This window comes from Oncorhynchus keta, chromosome 12, assembly GCF_023373465.1.
Source record: "Oncorhynchus keta strain PuntledgeMale-10-30-2019 chromosome 12, Oket_V2, whole genome shotgun sequence".
NCBI classification, from domain to species: domain Eukaryota; kingdom Metazoa; phylum Chordata; class Actinopteri; order Salmoniformes; family Salmonidae; genus Oncorhynchus; species Oncorhynchus keta.
In genome coordinates this window covers 45,288,278-45,313,324 of record NC_068432.1, presented here as the reverse complement: position 1 = coordinate 45,313,324, position 25,047 = coordinate 45,288,278, and the positions used below count along the sequence as shown (strand labels likewise).

Sequence of the window (25,047 nt, the reverse complement as noted above, 5' to 3'; positions counted from 1 at the left end):
TGGACAGTCTGTGGTACAACGTGGCGTTGGTGGATGGAGCGAAACATGATGTCCCAGATGTGCTCAATTGGATTCAGGTCTGAGGAATGGGCGGGCCAGTCCATAGCATCAATGCCTTCCTCTTGCAGGAACTGCTGACACACTCCAGCCACATGAGGTCTAGCATTGTCTTGCATTAGGAGGAACCCAGGGCCAATCACACCAGCATATGGTCTCACAAGGGGTCGGAGGATCTCATCTCGGTACCTAATGGCACACAGGCTAGCTCTGGCGAGCACATGGAGGGCTGTGCGGCCCCCCAAAGAAATGCCACCCCACACCATGACTGACCCACCGCCAAACCGGTCATGCTGGAGGATGTTGCAGGCAGCAGAACGTTCTCCACGGCGTCTCCAGACTGTTACGTCTGTCACATGTGCTCAGTGTGAACATGCTTTCATCTGTGAAGAGCACAGGGCGCCAGTGGCGAATTTGCCAATCTTGGTGTTCTCTGGCAAATGCCAAACGTCCTGCACGGTGTTGGGCTGTAAGCACAACCCCCACCTGTGGACGTCGGGCCCCCATTACCACCCTCATGGAGTCTGTTTCTGACCGTTTGAGCAGACACATGCACATATGTGGCCTGCTGGAGGTCATTTTGCAGGGCTCTGGCAGTGCTACTCCTGCTCCTCCTTGCACAAAGGCGGAGGTAGCGGTCCTGCTGCTGGGTTGTTGTCCTCCTACGGCCTCCTCCAAGTCTCCTGATGTACTGGCCTGTCTCCTGGTAGCGCCTCCATGCTCTGGACACTACGCTGACAGACACAGCAAACCTTCTTGCCCCAGCTCGCATTGATGTGCCATCCTGGATGAGCTGCACTACCTGAGCCACTTGTGCGGGTTGTAGACTCCGTCTCATGCTACCACAAGAGTGAAAGCACCGTCAGCATTGAAAAATGACCAAAACATCAGCCAGGAAGCATAGGAACTGAGAAGTGGTCTGTGGTCACCACCTGCAGAACCACTCCTTTATTGGGGGTGTCTTGCTAAATGCCTATAATTTCCACCTGTTGTCTATTCCATTTGCACAACAGCATGTGAAATGTATTGTCAATCAGTGTTGCTTCCTAAGTGGACAGTTTGATTTCACAGAAGTGTGATTGACTTGGAGTTACATTATGTTGTTTAAAGCGTTCCCTTTTTTTTGAGCAGTATATAACATTGACTGAGGTCGTATAACTCCGCCATAGAGACTAAACAAAAACATCCTATGTACACAAGAGCCACGTCTTTTTTGTGCCTTTTACATCTTGTTTCTAGCCTAAAGTGTTGCAGAGTTAAGCATCCTATACATTTATATGGTTGGATCAGAATCACCTTTATAATCATTGGCCAGTAATGGAGAATTAAGTAAAAAACCCATCTCCATCCATTGCTAATTTAGGAAATCGCTAGCTAGCCACCGGAGAACAACTACACGATGCAACAATTTAATGTTTTTCTGTCAATGACATTTGGCTTCTGATGCGATTGGTGTGAAGCCAAATCCAAACTGGCATCCCTTGACACTTTTCTTTGGTGCGCAAGGACCATTCGCAGCTGAGATCACTCAGTATAGCTGTTATTTTACAATTATTTATCAAGGGAAGACAATTGCTTGCTGGCTTCCCTTGCATTCAATGCTACGGGTACTGTTTCGTTCGCTCGGATGCTTTCTCCAGTGAGATATATTTAGCCTCTTGAAGGACATTTATGAAACACAGATGAAAGATAAAATAAATGTTTTCCCTTGGCATCACGCTAATGTACGGTAGCAGCGTGGCAATTTGCCCAAAGCTGTTGTTGGTTTTGAACTGATGTACATTAGCTAGCTATGTTTTGTGGAATATCGGACTAGCATTTGGACGTGAGCTAGCTGTTGTGTTCTGGCTCTATCTAGCTAGCTAGCGAATGACTGAAGTAATCTGTGTAAAAACATCCCATAACGAAATATAGCTAGCTACGTTTCTTACCCTGTTCAGTACCTAGCGAGCTTTTAGCTGACTGATGTTACCTAGCTACAGAGGCTAGCTGTTGGACAAGCAAGCTAACATTAGTTAGCTAATCAAAATATATGTTTGCATTTATTGATTAACATCAGCTTGAATACCACTATATAGATATCTATCTACAGTAGCCTAGGTTTGTTCCATACACTTCTGATTGGCAGCCTGGTGCAAGCAGTGGTGTTGTTGCAACAGAGTTGATCGACACGGTGTTAGAACTGAGCATTGGCAAAAAAAAAAAAAAGTTGTTAGCATTGTCAGAAATGCTACAAAAAAATGTAGCACATCATTGGTTCTTAATGGACAGAAATTAGCATGTGAGAGTGATAAATTATACATTTAATCAAAACGATTGCCCCTAAAAGGTCTAATGGTCACTTTATGGATGCTGTAGTCTCGTTCTTATCTGACGCCGAGATGTTGAGCTAGAAATTTTATTTTTTTCCTAATGCTAACAACCCTGTTAAAAATCAAGTATGTGGTTCTCTAATGGCCAGACGGCTCACAAGAGGCAGGGAGTGCATTGTGTACCTCCAACCAAGATGATTTGAACATTTTCATTGACATTGGTGTCATATTGGTTTAGATATTATGGTATTATTTAATTTAACATTAAGCTTCAATCAATGCAAATTATTGGTCAGCGCAACAATCCTAAATTCATGGCCTTTTTAAACCAACCACTTAGCTAACCAACATTAACACTTATTGCATTCCACTGGTGATTAAAGACGTGGGACACATTTCTTCACACGTTAAATCACAAAACTACAGTGCCTTGCGAAAATATTCAGACCCCTTGGATTTCTTCACATTTTATTATGTTACAAAGTGGGATTCAAATTGATTTGTCATTTTTTGTCAACAATCTACACAAAATCATCTAATGTCAACGTGGAAGAAAAATTCTAACACTTTGTAAAATCTTAATTAAAAAAAGGATATTAACTAAAATACAGTCGTATTCAGCTCCCTGAGTCAATACCTGTTAGAAACCCTTTGGGCATTGAGTCTATGAGAGCTTTGCTCACCAGGATTGTGCAATAAATGCCCATTTTACTCCTGAACTAATTTAGGCTTGCCTAAACAAAAAAGGGGCGGAATACTTAGTTACTAATATTTTATTTATCTTTAAAAATATATATAATTTATCTTCCACTATGAGTGTGTGCATATTGTTGACAAAAAAATAAATTTAATCCCACTTTGTAACACAAACAAATGTGAAGAAATCCAAGGGGTCTGAATGCTTTTGCACCCTCTTATAAAAACTTTAATGAACACTCCATTAAGCACATTACATAGAACATGCAGTGTAATGTGTCCCTAGATTGGTAGTCACTATAGTCTAGACTGACATCCTAACACAGTCTTAACATTTCTCACACCACAAGGCTTCATTGTCTGTCACCGACTCGTGTTCGATAAACCCATGCAGGCGCGCTGGTTATAACATACTGACCAGGGCCTGTGTTATCAAACCATCTCAGAGTAGGGGTGTTGATTTAGGATCAGTTTTGCCTTCTCAGTCATACTGAATACGATTATATGGACATGGGGGGAGAGACAACTCTCCGAGTTGGGCATCTCCGGCGCGGCCCACGCTTGGATTGCGTCCTACCTGACAGGTCGCTCCTACCAGGTGGCGTGGCGAGAATCTGTCTCCTCACCACGCGCTCTCACCACTGGTGTCCCCCAGGGCTCTGTTCTAGGCCCTCTCCTATTCTCGCTATACACCAAGTCACTTGGCTCTGTCATAACCTCACATGGTCTCTCCTATCATTGCTATGCAGACGACACACAATTAATCTTCTCCTTTCCCCCTTCTGATGACCAGGTGGCGAATCGCATCTCTGCATGTCTGGCAGACATATCAATGTGGATGACGGATCACCACCTCAAGCTGAACCTCGGCAAGACGGAGCTGCTCTTCCTCCCGGGGAAGGACTGCCCGTTCCATGATCTCGCCATCACGGTTGACAACTCCATTGTGTCCTCCTCCCAGAGCGCTAAGAACCTTGGCGTGATCCTGGACAACACCCTGTCGTTCTCAACTAACATCAAGGCGGTGGCCCGTTCCTGTAGGTTCATGCTCTACAACATCCGCAGAGTACGACCCTGCCTCACACAGGAAGCGGCGCAGGTCCTAATCCAGGCACTTGTCATCTCCCGTCTGGATTACTGCAACTCGCTGTTGGCTGGGCTCCCTGCCTGTGCCATTAAACCCCTACAACTCATCCAGAACGCCGCAGCCCGTCTGGTGTTCAACCTTCCCAAGTTCTCTCACGTCACCCCGCTCCTCCGCTCTTTCCACTGGCTTCCAGTTGAAGCTCGCATCCGCTACAAGACCATGGTGCTTGCCTACGGAGCTGTGAGGGGAACGGCACCTCAGTACCTCCAGGCTCTGATCAGGCCCTACACCCAAACAAGGGCACTGCGTTCATCCACCTCTGGCCTGCTCGCCTCCCTACCACTGAGGAAGTACAGTTCCCGCTCAGCCCAGTCAAAACTGTTCGCTGCTCTGGCTCCCCAATGGTGGAACACACTCCCTCACGACGCCAGGACAGCGGAGTCAATCACCACCTTCCGGAGACACCTGAAACCCCACCTCTTTAAGGAATACCTAGGATAGGATAAAGTAATCCTTCTCACCCCCCTTAAAAGATTTAGATGCACTATTGTAAAGTGGCTGTTCCACTGGATGTCATAAGGTGAATGCACCAATTTGTAAGTCGCTCTGGATAAGAGCGTCTGCTAAATGACTTAAATGTAAATGTAATGAGACACTGATTCTAGATCAGCATTCCTACTTTGACAAGCTTCGTAAATACCGGCCCAGATGTCCGCAGCACATAAGGGTCTGTAACACAGTTGAGGGCCTGACTCAATCACAACATGTAAAACACCGCATCCAGCCTGTTTACCTACATTCCCCTGTAATGATGAGCCAAGTCTAATCTGTATCTGAGGGACAGCTGTCTGTCTGTTTCTGTCTGATGGTACATACCACACTAAGAATGGCAAACATTTGTTTTATACATAAACAGATGGGGATTTAAAACGTGTGAATTAAGGAGTCCAAGTAAAGCCACACTGTGCCTGGCATGCAGTGTACTGTACACAACAGCTGTAATGAGAGTCATACATAGTCCAGGGCCCATGTCCACAAAGCATCTTTGAGTAAGAGCGCTGATCTAGTATCAGTTTAGCCTTTTAGATCATAGTGAATAAGATTATATGGACAGATCCTAGATCAGCGCTCCTACTCAAAAATGCTTTGTGGATACGGGCCTGGAAAAGAGGTCTTCTGACCTCTATGGGACATCAGGGCTAAATAAATAGTCCTTTCACCAAAAATAAGAGCTTAAACATGACTTAAAAGAGCTACAAACGAAGAGCCAGTTTTGTTGCTATTCTTAAAACTAAATTTTCAAGCAAATATTCTACAATCTCCATAAAAACAATATGCACATTTCCCCACCAGAGGTGTGTTTCCATCAAACGGACTTGTTGTGGATAAAAGGCTGTGAGTGATGACGTAGGGCACACAAATATAATATCTTGTTGGATGACGTAGTGCACACAAATATAATATCTTGTTGGATGACGTAGTGCACACAAAAATAATATTTTGTTGGATGACGTAGTGCACACAAAAATAATATCTTGTTGGATGACGTAGTGCACACAAATATAATATCTTGTTGGATGACGTAGTGCACACAAATATAATATCTTGTTGGATGACGTAGTGCACACAAATATAATATCTTGTTGGATGACGTAGTGCACACAAATATAATATCTTGTTGGATGACGCTGGGACAATTGGCCCCATGTCTCCTGGTCGTGTCCGGCTGAGACAGAGCCTGGACTCGAACCCAGAATCTCTAGTGGCACAGCTAGCACTGCGATGCAGTGTCTTAGACCACTGTGCCACTCAGGAGGCCCCTACATTTGGCTTTTTAAGCAAATAGTGGCTAACCAGGGATGGGATAATGTAGTAGCCAGGAACTGTAATTTTCTGACAGTTTGCAATGGAACACGTGAAAAAAATGCATGTACTTTCAGAATTGATTAGCGAGATGCTCATTGGTGGGCTATCTGTTGGAGACCCATGGGCTAAAGCCAGCAACAGGTCAGTGGAGCAGGCAGTGTGCTCGCGCTATAAGGAAACATCTGTTGGGCTGATAGACTTGATCTTCTCTCAATCAGTAGAACGACGTCAGTTCAATTACTTGAATTCCATTTTGTTAATTTTTTTGATTTCAGTGAGCTCAATGTGCAGTTTCTGTAGAGATAAATTAGATCAAGCCTGAACTGTGCGATGTAGTAGGGAGCTGTATTTTCACAGTTTAGCACAGAAAACATGGTAATTAAAATAAGCTTTTATCCAAGGTCTACCATTTTCCATTTTTAGAAGTGGGAGATTATGTTGTAGTTTACTCTCACATGACCACGTGGTCTAGAATGGAATACAATTGCAGCCCACAGGTGGAAAATGGGAGGACACATTCAACATGTCGAATCGTAAGTATTAGAGATAACTAGAGATAAAATTCTTTATTTTATTAATTTAAAAAAATGTATTTTACTAGGGAAACCAGTTAAAAACAAATTCTTATTGACAATGATGGACTACCCTCCCCCAGACAAATCCTCCCCTATGCCAGGCAACCCTGGGCCAATTGTGGGCCGCCCGATCACGGCCGGTTGTGACAAAGCCTGGGAACGAACCAGGGGCTGTAGTGACATCCAGCATTGCCTTAGACCGCTGCGCCACTTGGGTATGCCTCTGTTGACTGGAAACGTTATTTTGGTGATACCAAACAGTTTAGATATGGTTGATCAAGGACACCAGGCTACAGAAGTTTCTGCAACGAATCATCTCTAAACTATTTTCTTGTTGCGGGACAGAGGAAAAATAATAGCTGCAGTCCAATTCTGTACGAGTGCACACTTCTGAGAGAAGGGGGAAGAATTGGAACATAACCAATATCATCCTTTCAGCAGGCAGATATAATCAATATATTTATAAAGACATTTTTACGGTAGCAGTTTTCACAAAGTACTTTTAAGGTAGGAAAGGAACATGGTCTCACCGAGAAGTCAATGGGATTGTTGGTGATCCCCTTCAGCACAGCCTTCAAAGGATGCTTCATAAAGGGAGCCCACATGAGCAGGGAAACCAGGTAATAACCCAGAGAGCGCTGGGTGTTAGTCATGTTCCACCACGACGCCATACAGCAGGCCTAGCTGGTAGAACAGCACTGTTCCTACAGGGGCAGCATCAGGATACGATTGTGTTCAGTAGGGACATTTTTTTGAAACAGGGAGTTTCCACTTCAACTTAATCTGTGTCTGATAGCCTTGAGAGTTGTGCAGACCTCACTACCCTCTGGAGAGCCCTCAACCGTAAGGCTCTCCAGAGGGTAGTGAGGTCTGCACAACGCATCACCGGGGGCAAACTACCTGCCCTCCAGGACACCTACACCACCCGATGTTACAGGAAGGCCATAAAGATCATCAAGGACAACAACCACCCGAGCCACTGCCTGTTCACCCCGCTATCATCCAGAAGGCGAGGTCAGTACAGGTGCATCAAAGCTGGGACCGAGAGACTGAAAAACAGCTTCTTTCTCAAGGCCATCAGACTGTTAAACAGCCACCACTAACATTGAGTGGCTGCTGCCAACACACTGTCATTGACACTGACCCAACTCCAGCCACTTTAATAATGGGAATTGATGGGAAATGATGTAAATATATCACTAGCCACTTTAAACAATGTTACCTTATATAATGTTACTTACCCTACATTATTCATCTCATATGCATACGTATATACTGTACTCTACATCATCGACTGCATCCTTATGTAATACATGTATCACTAGCCACTTTAACTATGCCACTTTGTTTACTTTGTCTACATACTCATCTCATATGTATATACTGTACTCAATACCATCTACTGTATGCTGCTCTGTACCATCACTCATTCATATATCCTTATGTACATATTCCTTATCCCCCTACACTGTGTATAAGACAGTAGTTTTGGAATTGTTAGATTACTTGTTGGTTATCACTGCATTGTCGGAACTAGAAGCACAAGCATTTCGCTACACTCGCATTAACATCTGCTAACCATGTGTATGTGACAAATAAAATTTGATTTGATTTGTCCACAGACGCAACGAGCATGTGCCTTGCAAATGCTGTGTTTCAACATCTATGACAATGTGAGGGGGTCCAAGGCCTCCAAAATAGATTGGAAACATTTCCCAATTTAAAATACAGTCAAGAGCTGGTGGGCAACATTCATGTTACAAGGAGAGATCATTACTGATAATCAATAATATTACAGGGCCAGGGTTACAAATGATTATGCATGTTTTAGTAATACCAATATGTTCATTATCCTTGAAGGGCTGATGAGTTCATGTGTGTGACACTGAAGTGTGAACTGCCATGGACAGTTTGATGTACATGCATGCATTCACAGGTATGTGGCTGCAGAGTACAAACAACATCAGTCTTTTGGGGGTGTGATATGCACTGGCTGTAGCCATTCATCCAGTGTAGCCAATTTAGCGACTTTGTCGCTATATTTAGCGAGTATTCAGACCCCTCTAGTGAGACATTTTCAAAAAAAAGCGACTAGCGACAAATCTAGCGACTTTTTCTGGTGTTATTGGAGACTTTTGGAGCCCCGCCCCCGCCCCAAAGCACTCACAGGCGGCCCAGTCAGAGCAGGAGATGTTCAGTTAAAAAATCCAGTTAGATTTTTTTTGTACACAATGTAAAAAATGTTATGGTTAAAAATGTTCATGGTTTTACTGTGACTTGTTGTTGGCTCCTAAATGGACCATAAGGTTAAAAACCAAACCCCCCGCCAAAAATAATTAAATTAAACACTAAGTAACTCCGCCAGAGGGTCTCTTTTGCCGGTCCCAAGCCCGGATAAAGGAGGAGGGTTGGAATTGTGACATTTATTTTTTTTTTTTCAGTTCTAAACATATTTCGGGTGATATTTACTCACCTTTTGTCTCTCCAAGACGTTATTCCTACAGCGTCCATCACAATTACGTGCACATGGCCAATTATGCAAATTAAGCGATGACGTCAGTTAGGACAGCCAATAGCTACTTTCCTTACTGAGGAGTTGGCAACACTGCATTCATCCTTTCATGACCTGATTTCAATTTTGGTCCCTTAGGTTACCTTGTCCAGAAGCCTGATGAAGCTGGCTACAAAATCTAGAAGATAAGAGTCATTACAATCAGTCAATAAAGGTTTAGCTCCACCCCAGAGACAACCACATCTTGTCTATGGCATATGCAGCATTAAATGGACTGTGCGTCTACAAATAACTAATTTGTAGGATTAAATGTGTATGTGGTGATAAAAGCATATTCTACAAAAGAGACATCGTTAGTCTTTGGTTGAACACAAACAAAACAGATTATAAACTAGAGACAAACGACATGTCATCAAAAAGGATCACATACATATTTATTATTCTGTTCCCTATTCATCCTGCATACGATGTTGTTCAATAACTTGTCCGGTTGACTGATGTCCATGTTTTTTGTGCCAACAAGCAACAATTCAGTCTACTTGGGCGTGCTGGCATGGGTGAACTTGTAACTGCGTAGTAACAGCTAGCTCTCGTGTAATACTGCGACGATGTTTTGTAGCCCACTTACCTCGGAGTTCTGGGTTATCCTCTTTAGATCGTAAGTTTTGCTTTTGCAATTTAGCGTTGATAACACTGGTGTTTGTCTGAAAAGATTACAACCATCGTAGGTGAGCTCCCGGCTCGCCGTGTTGTTGTTATTTCCACACATGTTGATAGTAGTCACTAGTTACCACAACTACAAAGGCGTAATTGGCTAACCCCCGCCAACTTCTACATTTTATCTTAAAATAAGACTTTAAACCAAACCCTAACCACACTGCTAACCTTATGCCTAACCTTAAATTAAGACCAGAAACCATTATTTGTAATAATTAATTTTTACGATATACACTTTTGATTTCGTGGCTGTGGTAACGAGTGACAACCCAAAAGCAAGACGAAGCAGTATTTCTCCAGGTGGCGCTCCAACACTTCTTTATTTTAATTATTTTATACGACCATAGGCAGGCTATATCAAACTACGTAGCGCACAAGGTTCAGTAAGAGAGAGTCAACGCTGCTCACACAGTGACAGAAATGCTTTCTCACAATATTGACAAACCTGTTGACCGTGCAAGGGGTAAAAAAAAATATATATATATCATCAATTGTTCATTAATTTATCTAGCCTAAATCATTGGGCGCGTTCGAGCGGATCACTTTTGTCAAGTCTTCAAAGTGTGTTGCATTATGGTTATAAAAATCTTCCCACTGGGGACTAAGGATACTGCCGCGTTCAAGACAACTTGGAAATCTCTGACTTCTGACTTCACTGCGTTCAATTTTTTAAAAATAAACTCAGACTGGGAAAATCGTTTTGAATGGTCATTCAACTCAGAATTCCAAGTCAGAACGCGGACTAGCAACAACCCACTCTTTTCTGTACTTCAGGCTGTACAATTTTGATTGAGACATGTTGATTGAAGTAAGTTCTGTTCAAGATCAAACATTCGTGAGCAACTATATTCATTTGGTTTGGCTCGTCGAAGCCGTACTACTGCTGCAACTATTATCTGCAATTTACTGAAATTCTGGCTGGCCTGCTGCTGTCTGTGCACGAGCTGAGCGCTTGCTGTTGACGTCACTCAATGCCAGGCACGTGTGTAGTGACTGAGTGTGTGACAGAGAATTTCGTTTTTGTGTAATTTAGAGGGAAAATGCGTGCATTTTAGCGTTTGAGTCACTTTTCAAAAGTTGCTAAAATTTCCAAATACATTTTTAAAAGTAGCTAAATTTGTTAGTTGCTGTTTGAAAAAAAGGTAGCTAAATCTAGCAACAAAATTGCTAAATTGGCATCACTGGATGCACTTCCCCCGACTTCACTCGCTGACTTAAACATACCTGATAACAAGTTGTCTCTTGTTGAATGACAAAAATACTTTATTGAAGAATACCTACAGTTGACCAATCATTGACAAAGGGGAATACACATTGGCTCCGGAACTTCGGTTTGCCATGAGAAAAAATGTTGTGTGACAGAACATCCGAAAAAAAGACCTTACCGAAGTCCAAAACGAACAAAAACTTATTCTGATGTGTTTCTACTGGGAAGCATATGGACATCGCTTTAACCTACCCATTATCTCTCAACATGGTATTCTATGTTATTGGGATTTTAATTCGTATCCTCAGTAGCTGAAGCAGCAGCTTTTCATCCTGGGGTCCACACACAACATGACAAAATAAAGAACACTAATGGACCAGAACAGCAACACAAATTTAAACTAGGAATAATATGACTAAATAACAATAGGCCTACGACTATTTTGGTCTAAATAAAAGGCCATAAATCCACACAAAAAAACCATAGCATGTCCTTATTTAGAAAACACCAAACAGCAGAAAATAATGTGGTGCATATCTAGGGCAAAGGGTATTATTAATTTAATTCCTACAGAGTAGGCAATAAAGTGTGTTATACAATTCACAGGACAACTTCGACATTTGACATTTGAGAAACATGGGTGAACGTCTAATTCTGATGTAAAACTGTGAGCGATGGTAAAGCAGCCGGCGAAACGGTGGATGTCAGACCCAAAGACCGCCAGAGTGCGCTATTATTCCTGACGTCGTTAGATTGGGGGTGTGTGGATGCGAGCGTCCTCACCGAGTAGCGAGACAAAGCAGTTTTCTTGTTATGAACTTCTTCCTCCTCTATCCGCGTCAAGGTCTTCGAAAAAAGAGCTCATTTCAAGAGCCAAACTAGAACTGCTACAGGAGTCGTCCGCAGTAGGCGATTGCACTTTTGCACACAGTGGATAGACTTGGCCAGCAAGGGTGCATGGAGAATTCTGATCGAACAGAAGTTCTCGTCTAAACGCACAAATTACAGTTTTATGGGAAGGACGTGCTGATTACAACAATAACATTGGAAAATGGTTCAACAAAAGATATTCCGGGCGGTTATCATGGGACCTCCAGGTTCAGGGAAGGGCACAGTGTCGGGGCGCATAGTAAAACGTTTCGGATTATCGCATCTTTCAAGTGGAGACCTTTTGAGAGCCAACATTAAAGCCCAAACAGGTAAGATTAGACCATGGTGCAGTTCTAAACCTCTCCACATAAAGCAGATAATGGAAATGGCTGCTATGGCTGATGAAAACAAGCAGAATGTGAAGTAAACCATACCCTAGTCAGTTTTCTCTAAGTAGTCAGATTGTTCCCACTTGCTTGTGTTTGGTGTTGCTCATGCATGAACAGCAGCAGTTAACACATTGGATAGCGTAGATGTTGCTACCATGTTCAGACCCACTGGACACGGACGTAAATTCAACGTCTATTCCACGTTGGTTCAACAGATTACGTGGAAAACAACGTTGATTCAACTAGTGTGTGCCCAGTGGGTAAATTGTAGGTGTGATATTAATACTTGTAAAAAATAATCATTCATAAACTAAAATGAATATGAAAATATCGGATGCAATCAGATTCTTTTGGATGTTATGCACAACATGTAAACACTGTTATCCACAAGGTGATGCAATGAAGCATGCGATGTCTTGAAAACGACGATGGTGGTTGGTCATTATCCGACTCTCCTTGGGAGAAGGAAAGAGTTTATTTTTATTTATTTAAATTAAAGATTTCAGAGATTTCAGCTACGCAGTTACAATACATTGCAAACAAAATTCTCCCCAGCAGTAACAAAAAAAGTGTTGTTCTGGTCTGGCTATGATAAGAGAAACAGTTCAGTCCAGTTCCACAATCATATTCTTATCTTGCTGCAAAAAGCTCGAGTCTGACTGGTGAGCAGACAAGACCCTGATCTTATATTATCGAGTGGAAAGAAGAGTTGTTAAAGAAAAAAACGATTTCTACAGCTATAGTAGACCTGTGCACAGGTAACCTGATATCTGAACTACCTGCCACCTGAGCTTTCTATAGTGAAGGTAATGTGGTCCGGTATGTAACTGCAACTTATTATCACGCTGCTCAAGCTCTTATCTTGACTGAAGTCCCATCAGATGTGAGGACCATCATAAACTGAGGAGTAGCCTATAGCAGACCACTGACTTTCAAGGACTTTGTTCCCACACGCCCTTGCTCCTTTTTCTCCCACACTGGAATGAAATGAAACCCATAAAGGACTATAGAGTTCTTTCAGAACACCCACATTTAAAACATGACAAAATACTTTGTTTTATTGCCCATACAATCTGTGATCTAGTTATCAGTTTAATAGTACATTTAAAAAAAAAAGTACACACACACTTGGCACACAGCAAGCCATGTGCCAAGTCCTCAAAGAATGTAATAGTTCAAAGAATGCAAGCCTGAATTATTTTCAGTGTGGTGTGTAGCTTCTTTGTTCTAGCCTGAGATGAGCTCCACTGTGCACAGTAGGCTAGCATTCTATGCTGCTCCTTAAATGGCCCAGGCCTGCAAAACCTCCTCCCCCAACTGTTATAGGAATTATTTTCTGTATTATAGTCAGACAGACTCAAACTTTTTTGGGGCCGGGGACCGCTTTTATGATAGCAAATGAATCAAGGACCCCCTCATAATCAGAACACTATTCGAGTGAGATGAAAAAATAGCAAACAAGGAGTTATGACTTCGGCAGTGCATTGCCCTCGGGGCCTGGGAATTAACATTTTAAAGGCCCGCCTCTTGGCATTGGAGAGAACATTTTGTACCTTTTCAAGCTAATTTCCTGCAGTTCTACAAATTTTTACATGAGGCAGAGAGAACTTTGTAATTTGAATAATTTATTGACAGAGCTGAGCTCTTTGTGTTCCTGTATCTCTTCTTCTGGCAGAGCAGGAAAATATATATGACAGCTTTGTGTTTTATCCTTTCAGAACGGGGTCTTCTGAGATAATAAAAAGTTAAGATCACAGCTCTGATCCTTGTGTTATTCTGCATCCTCTCCTGGCAGAGCTAGATCTTAGCTTTATGTTGCTCTGAGTACCTCCTCTCCTGGCAGACCTAGGTCTTAGCTTTATGTTGCTCTGAGTAACTCCTCTCCTGGCAGAGCTAGATCTTAGCTTTATGTTGCTCTGAGTACCTCCTCTCCTGGCAGAGCTAGATCTTAGCTTTATGTTGCTCTGAGTACCTCCTCTCCTGGCAGAGCTAGGTCTTAGCTTTATGTTGCTCTGTGTATCTCCTCTCCTGGCAGAGCAAGGTCTTAGCTTTATGTTGCTCTGTGTATCTCCTCTCCTGGCAGAGCTAGGTCTTAGCTTTATGTTTCTCTTGAGTACCTCCTCTCCTGGCAGAGCTAGGTCTTAGCTTTATGTTGCTCTGAGTACCTCCTCTCCTGGCAGAGCTAGGTCTTAGCTTTATGTTGCTCTGAGTACCTCCTCTCCTGGCAGACCTAGGTCTTAGCTTTATGTTGCTCTGAGTACCTCCTCTCCTGGCAGACCTAGGTCTTAGCTTTATGTTGCTCTGAGTACCTCCTCTCCTGGCAGAGCTAGGTCTTAGCTTTATGTTGCTCTGTGTATCTCCTCTCCTGGCAGAGCTAGGTCTTAGCTTTATGTTGCTCTGTGTATCTCCTCTCCTGGCAGAGCTAGGTCTTAGCTTTATGTTGCTCTGTGTATCTCCTCTCCTGGCAGAGCTAGGTCTTAGCTTTATGTTGCTCTGTGTATCTCCTCTCCTGGCAGACCTAGGTCTTAGCTTTATGTTGCTCTGAGTACCTCCTCTCCTGGCAGAGCTAGGTCTTAGCTTTATGTTGCTCTGAGTACATCCTCTCCTGGCACACCTAGGTCTTAGCTTTATGTTGCTCTGAGTACCTCCTCTCCTGGCAGAGCTAGGTCTTAGCTTTATGTTGCTCTGTGTATCTCCTCTCCTGGCAGAGCAAGGTCTTAGCTTTATGTTGCTCTGTGTATCTCCTCTCCTGGCAGAGCTAGGTCTTAGCTTTATGTTGCTCTGTGTATCTCCTCTCCTGGCACACCTAGGTCTTAGCTTTATGTTGCTCTGTGTATCTCCTCTCCTGGCAGAGCTAGGTCTTAGCTTTATGTTGCTCTGTGTATCTCCTCTCCTGGCAGACCTAGGTCTTAGCTTTATGTTGCTCTGTGTATCTCCTCTCCTGGCAGACCTAGGTCTTAGCTTTATGTTGCTCTGTGTATCTCCTCTCCTGGCAGACATAGGTCTTCTGATGAAGTGCATAATGTGTACATGTTTAAATACTAAAGATGACAGCTCTGATCTTTATGTTCCTCCGTGATTTCTTGCAGAGCTGGGTCTTCTGATGAAGTCATGCATCGATCAGGGTCAGCTGGTACCTGATGATGTCATCTCCCGTCTCATCCTGACAGAGATGAGGAGCATAGAGCAGAGCAGCTGGCTGCTGGACGGTAAGCAGTAAGCACCTGCACCACACGCATTTCGCCAACAGCGAGCGAGAGGGAGGATGACAATGGGGAAAGATAAAGTTTGTATCAAAGGGCAATATAGGTCGGACTTAAACAATGTGTTGGAAGCTGCAGCATTACCGCTAGACCAGCCAGGCCACCCATTACTCAGATTTAGACACATCAACATAGACAAGGCAATAGGCATATGTTTTAAAAAGGCATTCAGTACACTCCAGACACCTTCAAGTGAGTAGGAATATGCTTTGGATTTGTTTCTAGGAAACATTTAAATTATTTGAACAGCTTGCTGCTGAACAGTAAGCAGCACCTGCACTCGTTAAGCTATTCTTGATAATGGTGCCAGAAGGGATGGCTGTCGTTTTACGGGCTCCTAACCAACTGTGCTATTTATTTATTTTTTTGCATTGTTTGCAGCTTATTTTGTACACAAATTTGCTGCTACCGACTCTTATGACCGAAAAGAGCGTCTGGACATCAGAACAGCGATTACTCACCACAAACTGGACAAAGATTTTTTTCTTTAATAAGTCCGACACAAAGGATATGCTGCTTTCCGGAGAACAGGCCCAAATCTCCGTCATTAGCGTGAAGAAAGGGGCGGAGATACCGAGGGAGAAGGTCGGGGTGCCCTGTTAGGATTTGTAGGCGAGTGAGTAAATTTACATTATCATTGCCATTACAATTATTGGGCAACGTGAAATCACTGGAACGTGAAATCACTGAAAACAAACTTTATGATCTACGGTCAAGCTTATCCTATCTACGGGACATAAAAAACTGTAATATCTTATGTTTCACTAAGATGTGGCTGAACAACGACATGGATAATATAGAGGTGGCTGGGTTTTCCGTACATCGGTAGGACAAAGCAGCTACGTCTGGTAAGAAGAGGAGCTGGGGTGTGTGTCTATTTGTCAATAACTGCTGGTGTGCGATGTCTAATGTTAAATAAGTTTCTAGGTATTGCTCGTCTGAGGGAGATTACCTAATGATAAGCTCTACCAAGAGAGATCTCATCTATATTATTCATAGCCGTCTATTTACCACCACAAACTGATGCTGGCACTAAGACCACCTCAGTCACCAGCTTCATCATTAAGTGTATTGACGACGTCGTCCCCACAGTGACCAATACGTACAAATCCCAACCAGTAGCCATTGATTACAGCCAACATCTGCACCGAGCATGTCAAGCCCGCTGAGGCACGGGAGCCTGTCGAGCCCGCTGAGGCACGGGAGCCTGTCGAGCCCGCTGAGGCACGGGAGCCTGTCGAGCCCGCTGAGGCACGGGAGCCTGTCGAGCCCGCTGAGGCACGGGAGCCTGTCGAGCCCGCTGAGGCACGGGAGCCTGTCGAGCCCGCTGAGGCACGGGAGCCTGTCGAGCCCGCTGAGGCCTCCCAGGTAGCTCCGGGTCGGACACCCGGACCCGACATCACCTCCAACACCAAAACTAAACAAACAAACATTCCCTGATGCTTCCCTTTGTTGAGTCGTCATTCTGTGACGATGTACGCTGAGAGTCGGGAAGCAAGTTCAGGGAGTGACTACATAAATAAATGAACAAAACTCCACAGAGGAACTCTAGTCAGAGTGACGATTGGGTTCTTGGTCAACCCCCTGACAAAGCCCCCCCGATCGCTCAGTTCGGCTGGGCGGCCAGCTCTAGGAAGAGTTTTGGTGGTTCCAAACTTCTTCCATTTTAAGAATAATGGAAGCCACTGTGGTCTTGGGGACCTTCAATGCTGCAGACATGTTTTGGTAGCCTTCCCCAGATCTGTGCCTCAACACAATCCTGTCTTGGAGTTTTACGGACAATTCCTTCCACCTCATGGCTTGGTTTTTGCTCTGACATGCACTGTCAACTGTGGGACCTTATATAGACAGGTGTGTGTCTTTCCAAATCATATCCAATCAATTGAATTTACCACTGGTGGACTCCAATCAAGTTGTAGAAACATCTCAAGGATGGTCAATGGAAACTGGATGCACCTGTGGTCAAATTCAATTCTCATAGCAAAGGGTCTGATTACTTATATTAAGGTATTTTATTTTATTATATATTTGCAAAATGTTATTTTGTCATTATTGTGTGTGTGTGTGTGTGTGTGTGTGTGTGTGTGTGTGTGTGTGTGTGTGTGTGTGTGTGTGTGTGTGTGTGTGTGTGTGTGTGTGTGTGTGTGTGTGTGTGTGTGTGTGTGTGTGTGTGTGTGTGTGTGTGTGTGTGTGTGTGTGTGTGTGTGGCTGTATATTGCTGAGGATTTAAAAATAGAATAAGGCTGTAACGTAACAAAATGTGGAAAAAGTCAAGGGGTCTGAATACTTTCTGAAGGCACTGTAAGTAGGGGTAAAGTGACTATGCATAGATAATAAACAGCGATTAACATTTGAATAATTGTTCTGCAATCTCATGGCTTGGGGGTAGAAGCTGTTTAGGAGCCTTTTGGACCTTGACTTGGCCCTTTAGTACCACTTGCCGTACTGTAGCAGAGAGAACAGTCTAAGTTGGCAATTTTTGGGCCTTCCTCTGACACCACCTAGTATATAGGTCCTGTATGGCAGGAAGCTTGGCCCCAGTGATGTACTGGGCGCTACGCACTACCCTTTGTCGTGCCTTGCGGTCGGATGCCGAGCAGTTGCCATACCAGGCGGTGATGCAACCGGTCAGGATGCTCTAGATGGTGCAGCTGTAGAACTTTTTGAGGTTCTGGGGACCCATGCCAAATCTTTTCAGTCTCCTGAGGGGGAAAAGGCGTTGTCGTGCCTTCTTCACGTCTGTCTTGGTGTGTTTTGTGACAGTTTGTTGGTGATGTGGACACCAAGGAACTTGAAATGCATTGAAGAAGAAGGTACGAGGGAAGGAACCTTGGACCTTTTCCACCTATACGGTTAAGGAGGAGGCGAGAAGAGATGAGAGGAATCGCAGAAAGATGAATTGGAAAAGAGCCATGTCTCTGGGCCTCTACTTTCCTGTCAGGGTTCCCCCTTGGGAAGATTGTGAACATAAAACTCTGGAATGGACATTCTCAAGCTATGAAGGTTTATAACATCAACCAGTAGTGTATTATATATCTCTATGCTTCCACTGGTCTCTCCTGTCTGGAAGGGTTCCCCCGCACCGTGACTCAGGCGGAGACTCTAGACGGCGTGTGCAGGGTGGACACAGTCATCAACATGGACGTTCCTTTCCAGACCATCAAACGGAGACTGACCTCTCGCTGGCTCCACCTGCCTAGCGGACGCGTCTACAACATCGACTTCAACCCACCCAAGATCTCTGTAAGTATAGTCTGAGTCACGGATGTATTTGACGGCTACATACGGGGCGGCAGCGTAGCCTAGTGGCTAGAGCGTTGGACTAGTAACCGGAAGGTTGCGAGTTCAAACCCCCGAGCTGACAAGGTACAAATCTGTCGTTCTGCCCCTAAACAGGCAGTTAACCCACTGTTCCCAGGCCGTCATTGAAAATAAGAATGTGTTCTTAACTGACTTGCCTGGTTAAATAAAGGTAAAATAAAATAAATTTAAAAAAATACTACTGAGCTATATTAAAGCTTCTGCTCCAAATGTATGTGGCCAAGTTTTAACACACAGGCCTTATTACAACATAATTAGAATGATTACACATGTAATAACCATGTAACAGGATAGTAGAAACACACGTATACACTGTGTGTATTTAAAAAAAAATATTTGATAAGACCTCTTTTTTTAAATTGTTCCATCTCTCCCACCACACAGTTGCTCTTGTCGTTCGCTAGCTTTAGCTGAATCTCAAGCTGCTCTTTCACCATGCAACCACCTGACAGCGCCTGGCTCACTTACAAGTCATGCTTTCAAAATATGGGTACTAAAATAAAAAAAACAATCCTTAAACGTTAAAGTAGGGCACAGACTGCGTGTACCTGCGGCGTGGAGAGATTTAGAGGAGAAAGAGAGACAGATGGAGGAAGAAGGGATTAGACAGATAAAACAATGGTGCATCCCAAATGACACCCTGTTCCCTATATAGTGCACTACTTTAGACCAGAGCCCTATGGCCTATACAGGGAATAGGGTGCCATTTCCGAACGCATCCAGTGTGGCATTTGTTTGCTGTGGCAATCCAAGTGGGGACCTTTTGCTCTCGTCCATGCATTTTAAACTGGAGAAAACAAGACATTGTTAGTACACCTGGGTTCAAATAGTATTTGGAATCATTTCATATACTTGAGCTGTGTTTGATTGAACTTGCCTGGCGCAATGAAACCAATAGAAAAGTCCTAAAATTGCAAACCCTGCCCACCTGGCACTCCAAACAGGCTAAAGCCTGTGCTCAAAGCATTACGATTTCAAAAGGTGGTAGCATGGTGAATTAGGAGCTTTTAAAAGAGCAGCTTGATATTTAGCTAAAGCTAGCTAATGACAAGAGCGACTGTTCTTAACCATGAAAAGAACACTTAATGAAATCTCCTTCACCTCTCCCAGCAGCTTTCTGTATTCTGCTCTTTAGAGCCTGTGCATTGTGAGCCTGTGCATTGTGAGCCTGTGCATTATACCTGTGTTAGTGTTGCTTTTTTGCAATTACAAACATGCTGGTAGGAGGTTGAATGCAATTTGAATAGTAAGACTTTCAGGTTAAACACTTACCTACAGTAGTGTTTGTATTCCAACGTGTTGAGTCTGAGAGGACTAATAATTCATACAATAGAGGTGCAAATGTAGTCAAAAAAGCAGTGTTTCATGTGAATTGTGCAAACAGGATGAAACTTCAGTAGATGACAGCCTCTTACTAATCTTTGCACTTCAGAGGCTGCTTGATCTGGGAGGGAGGTGTATATGGTCTACTTTCTCTTTCTCAAGGGTCTGTTCAAGTTTGCTTTCTGTGCCACCTAAGGCAAGGTCATGATAGGTTGTTTTCTTTTCTTCTACTAACCATACAGGTTTCTGCATGATTGTTCACTTCCCCCTCCATGCATTTCTTAAATCAGGCAGTACTGGCTTAGGCTGTGTGATTTACACTTTTACGTACCACTATGTCAGTATGTTGGACTACTAAATCGTACAATATTTAAATATTTTATGATTTAACCTTTGTTTAACTAGGCAAGTCAGTTAAGAACAAATTCTTATTTACAATGACGGCCTAGGAACAGTGGGTTAACTGGCCTAGGAACAGTGGGTTAACTGGCCTAGGAACAGTGGGTTAACTGGCCTAGGAACAGTGGGTTAACTGGCCTAGGAACAGTGGGTTAACTGGCCTAGGAACAGTGGGTTAACTGGCCTAGGAACAGTGGGTTAACTGGTCTAGGAACAGTGGGTTAACTGGTCTAGGAACAGTGGGTTAACTGGTCTAGGAACAGTGGGTTAACTGGTCTAGGAACAGTGGGTTAACTGGTCTAGGAACAGTGGGTTAACTGGTCTAGGAACAGTGGGTTAACTGCCTTGTTCAGGGGCAGAACAACATTTTTTTTTACTTTGTCAGCTCTGGGATTTGATCTCGCAACCTTTCGGTTACTGGCCCAATGCTCTAACCACTAGGCTATATACCTCAGTGTAGCTCAGTTTGTGTAAGATGCTAGCAACGCCAGGACCGTGGGTTTGATTCCTGCTTGGGCCCCCTATATGAAAATGTATGCACGCACCATTGTAAATTGCTATGGATAAAAGTATCTGTTAAATGGCATATCTTAACACGCTCACTGTTTGGTCTGTTTTGGTTGGTCCTCCTGGCTAAAGGGCCTTGATGATGTCACTGGAGAGCCTCTGATTCAGAGAGACGATGACACACCAGAGACCATCACCAGGAGGCTGAGGTCCTACGAAAACCAGACACAACCCGTGTTGGAGTACTACAGGTAATGTCCCAAACTCTGTCTGTCTGTCTGTCTGTCTGTCTGTCTGTCTGTCTGTCTGTCTGTCTGTCTGTCTGTCTGTCTGTCTGTCTCTGTCTGTCTGTCTGTCTGTCTGTCTGTCTTGAAAGCATTATGTAGTTGAGTACTAGGTTGTATTCAGTAGACTAGACTGTAGCAAAAACATTTTGCAATGGAATGCGGAAATATGTGTTCTTATTGGAGACAATCAGGGAGTACCTACCTGTTTCAAAACGTTTCAAAACTAGTGCTTATGTTTATTATGATGACTGTTTCTACCAACAGGAGCAAAGGGATGTTGGAGACATTCTCAGGAACGGAAACCAACAAGATCTGGCCTCACATTCAGGCATTTCTGTCCAAAAAACTCTTCCCCCAAAATGATAAGGTTGTTGGGAAAGCCTAGAATCCACCCTGGGAACGGATGGATTAGTTTAACACACCTTAAATGGAACTTAACTCTTTGGTCCAAACCATAGCAGTATCTCTGTGCCTATATAAGACCATGCCACTTAGTACAACATATTGTAGTTGGATAAGGACCACTTGTTCAACCAATGTCACATTCTCTCTGTTCATTCCATGTCGCCTGATCCCAGATCTGTTTATGCTGTCTTGCCAACTCTTATTGTCACTGTCAAGCTAAACATCGATCGTAGTATCTGGGATCAGGATACTCCATATGTAACTTGTTGCTAGGTGATGTGGATTTGTGTCCTTGGTCTGTGTGTGTGTGGGTGGGTGGACAGGACAAGACTTGAGGCTAAAGTGCCATTATGTGAAGTGGTCTTGAATTAATCCATGTTTGTAGGGCCAAGTGCCTGTTGTCGACTGTACTTTATCATGTAGTAGAAGTTTTTAAATGATGGAAAATGTGAATCACCATGCAGTTATTAATACATTAAAAAAATACTGATTTTATGCCTATGACTGACGACACTGATTGTAGGGAAACATTTGTCACCATTTTAAGCTGACATTTTAAATTGTTAAAGTGAAATGTTATATTATTACCATAGTAACCACATTTCCATCCAGTTTTATTTGAGTGAAGTCATATCCTATAAAATGAAATAAAATCATCACGACAGCTGTGATGGAAACAGGTTTCGATGTAATTTTGTAAATGCTGACAGATCATTTGTTGGTTCGACATGGTGGGATCTTTTTGTGTCAGTAAAATAAATGTATTATGCGGTAAATAGTGGTGGAAACGTCTATGCGCAAAATATTGAAATAACCATATGAAAGTACATTTGGAGTCACGCGATGATATAGTGTGTATGATCCTCCAACTACGACTCAGGAAACCATACAGTTTATTAGGCTACAGATGAAATAAGTCATGAAGGGTGGTGGAACTGCACGGTGATAAACTTGATGCTGCCAAAATTCACACAGAGTCAGAATAATCAGGACAAGGCTCAAACTCTGCCTTCGCCGCACCTGCCATTGCGGTTAATTCATCCTCACTCGTGTCACGTTCAAGTTCCTTCTGTAGCTCTTCCAAAGGTTCTGTGATCCAACACTCCATATTCACTCAAAACATGTTCCACTTTTCTCATTTTTTCCCCCATCCACCATCTTACCCACTCACCTCATGGCCACACGGGCGTAAATATCTTTTCCCCTCAAATTGTCTCAAGGCTTAAAAATCCTTCTTTAACCAGTCTCTATGTGAAGTGGGTTTAGGATTTAACAGGTGACATCACTAAGGGATCACAGCATTCACCCAGTCAGTCTGTCATGGGAAGAGCAGCTATTCCTAATGTTTTATACACTTTGTTTATTATGTGTATTTAGTCTGAGTATAGATTTGTCATCTAATGGCTGTCTCTATATTGAAAAGCTATTATATGCAGTATTTTTTGTAGCACATTATGACCTGTTCTTTGACAATCTCTCATGGGCAGAATATGTAAACATAAAATGCAATAGATCTATTATGAGCACTGATAGTTAATGAGCAGCTATAGTTTTGGTGCCTCGTTTTTTTCCATCACTGGTTATTTGGACAAATCACAACTGAGGTGTTACCATTTTTTTTTCAGATTTTGGAAAGGCAGTCATTAAGCCCATAACTTGCAGAGAGGATGGAGCTACTCGTTCTAGCATCTCACGGACCCAGAATTTAATCGAGCAGACTTTAGTTCTGTGTTACCCTGAGATTAGCTCTTTAATAATCAGTGATAAATGACTTATATATCCATAAATGTATGAATATACAGTATCTTAAACAATATACTTGTTCTGTAATAAGTTATTATCGAGTCTCACTATCTGGAAGAGACTGATCAGGCTGATAAGATTTTATTATAACTATCATGAAAAAAACAAAAAACAGTGAAAAGCAACAACAGATTTCAATTCATTTATTTCATTAGATTTTTGCAGAACGTTTCAAATGTGTTCAGGTAGACCTAACGTATTATAGCCATTTACTCTGCACAGTTGTTTTAAAGCGGTTCTATTTCAAACAGCACAGACTAGTACAGGATGTTTTCACATTATGGCAGCCAAAGTCAGTTCTACAGGTTGTTTCCAGTTTCACAATCAATTATGTGAGCAGTTGCGTTTAGCAGCCATACATTGATATGTTGAGAAGCTTATTCTTCTGTGATGGACAGAGCAATACATTTTATGAGTGTTGGTTGAGGATGAGTGACCAGCAGTAACAAAAGTAATAACAGCTAACTCATTGCTTTGCATAGTGAAGTCGTCATTATACTACCATGGTAGTATATCACCATTAAATATTGTCCTAATGACAAACTGGACACACAGGAGCTGAAAGAGCACAGGGCCCTCATCCAGAGTGTCAGAATAGGAGTGCTGATCTGAGATCAGTTTAGCTTTTTAAATCATGAATTAGAGGGGGGAGGGGCAGACCTTTTAAACCATTATGAATGAGAGGGGGGAGGGGCAGACCTTTTAAACCATTATGAATGAGAGGGGGGAGGGGCAGACCTTTTAAACCATTATGAATGAGAGGGGGAGGGGCAGACCTTTTAAACCATTATGAATGAGAGGGGGAGGGGCAGACCTTTTAAACCATTATGAATGAGAGGGGAGGGGCAGACCTTTTAAACCATTATGAATGAGAGGGGGAGGGGCAGACCTTTTAAACCATTATGAATGAGAGGGGAGGGGCAGACCTTTTAAACCATTATGAATGAGAGGGGGAGGGGCAGACCTTTTAAACCATTATGAATGAGAGGGGGGCAGGGAGAGGGGGAGGGGCAGACCTTTTAAACCATTATGAATGAGAGGGGGAGGGGCAGACCTTTTAAACCATTATGAATGAGAGGGGGAGGGGCAGACCTTTTAAACCATTATGAATGAGAGGGGGGAGGGGCAGACCTTTTAAACCATTATGAATGAGAGGGGGAGGGGCAGACCTTTTAAACCATTATGAATGAGAGGGGAGGGGCAGACCTTTTAAACCATTATGAATGAGAGGGGAGGGGCAGACCTTTTAAACCATTATGAATGAGAGGGGGAGGGGCAGACCTTTTAAACCATTATGAATGAGAGGGGGAGGGGCAGACCTTTTAAACCATTATGAATGAGAGGGGGAGGGGCAGACCTTTTAAACCATTATGAATTAGAGGGGGGCAGACCTTTTAAACTATTATGAATTAGAGGGGGCAGACCTTTTAAACTATTATGAATTAGGGGGG

The 25,047-nt window shown here is 43.1% G+C and overlaps 1 protein-coding gene and 2 long non-coding RNA genes across 3 annotated transcripts; 1 reads left to right on the top strand and 2 right to left on the bottom strand.

Annotated features, from left to right (window-relative positions):
* Window positions 1–5,278: 5,278 nt before the first annotated feature.
* LOC127906400 (uncharacterized) lies at window positions 5,279–10,060 on the bottom strand. Its single transcript, XR_008061211.1, has 4 exons — window positions 9,734–10,060; window positions 9,067–9,283; window positions 7,124–7,297; window positions 5,279–6,823 (listed from the first exon to the last, which is right to left on the bottom strand). It is a non-coding gene; the product is annotated as an uncharacterized LOC127906400 (long non-coding RNA).
* Window positions 10,061–11,719: 1,659 nt separating this feature from the next.
* Window positions 11,720–22,288, top strand: LOC118391554 (GTP:AMP phosphotransferase AK3, mitochondrial-like). The gene is made up of 5 exons (XM_035783052.2): window positions 11,720–12,228; window positions 15,378–15,497; window positions 18,622–18,794; window positions 21,234–21,352; window positions 21,653–22,288. The coding sequence occupies exons 1-5, from the start codon at window positions 12,081–12,083 to the stop codon at window positions 21,771–21,773; spliced, it is 681 nt and encodes a 226-aa protein (XP_035638945.1). The 5' UTR covers window positions 11,720–12,080; the 3' UTR covers window positions 21,774–22,288.
* A 1,399-nt stretch (window positions 22,289–23,687) lies between these two features.
* LOC118391555 (uncharacterized) lies at window positions 23,688–24,790 on the bottom strand. Its single transcript, XR_008061212.1, has 2 exons — window positions 24,689–24,790; window positions 23,688–24,334 (listed from the first exon to the last, which is right to left on the bottom strand). It is a non-coding gene; the product is annotated as an uncharacterized LOC118391555 (long non-coding RNA).
* Between the last annotated feature and the right edge of the window lie 257 nt (window positions 24,791–25,047).

Excerpts from the sequence above, each read along its gene's own strand:
- LOC118391554 (XM_035783052.2), top strand. The coding sequence starts at position 12,081 with ATGGTTCAACAAAAGATATTCCGGGCGGTTATCATGGGACCTCCAGGT. Across the intron at positions 12,229-15,377 it reads CAACATTAAAGCCCAAACAG|AGCTGGGTCTTCTGATGAAG; the intron begins GTAAGATTAGAC and ends GATTTCTTGCAG. Across the intron at positions 18,795-21,233 it reads TCAACCCACCCAAGATCTCT|GGCCTTGATGATGTCACTGG; the intron begins GTAAGTATAGTC and ends TCCTGGCTAAAG.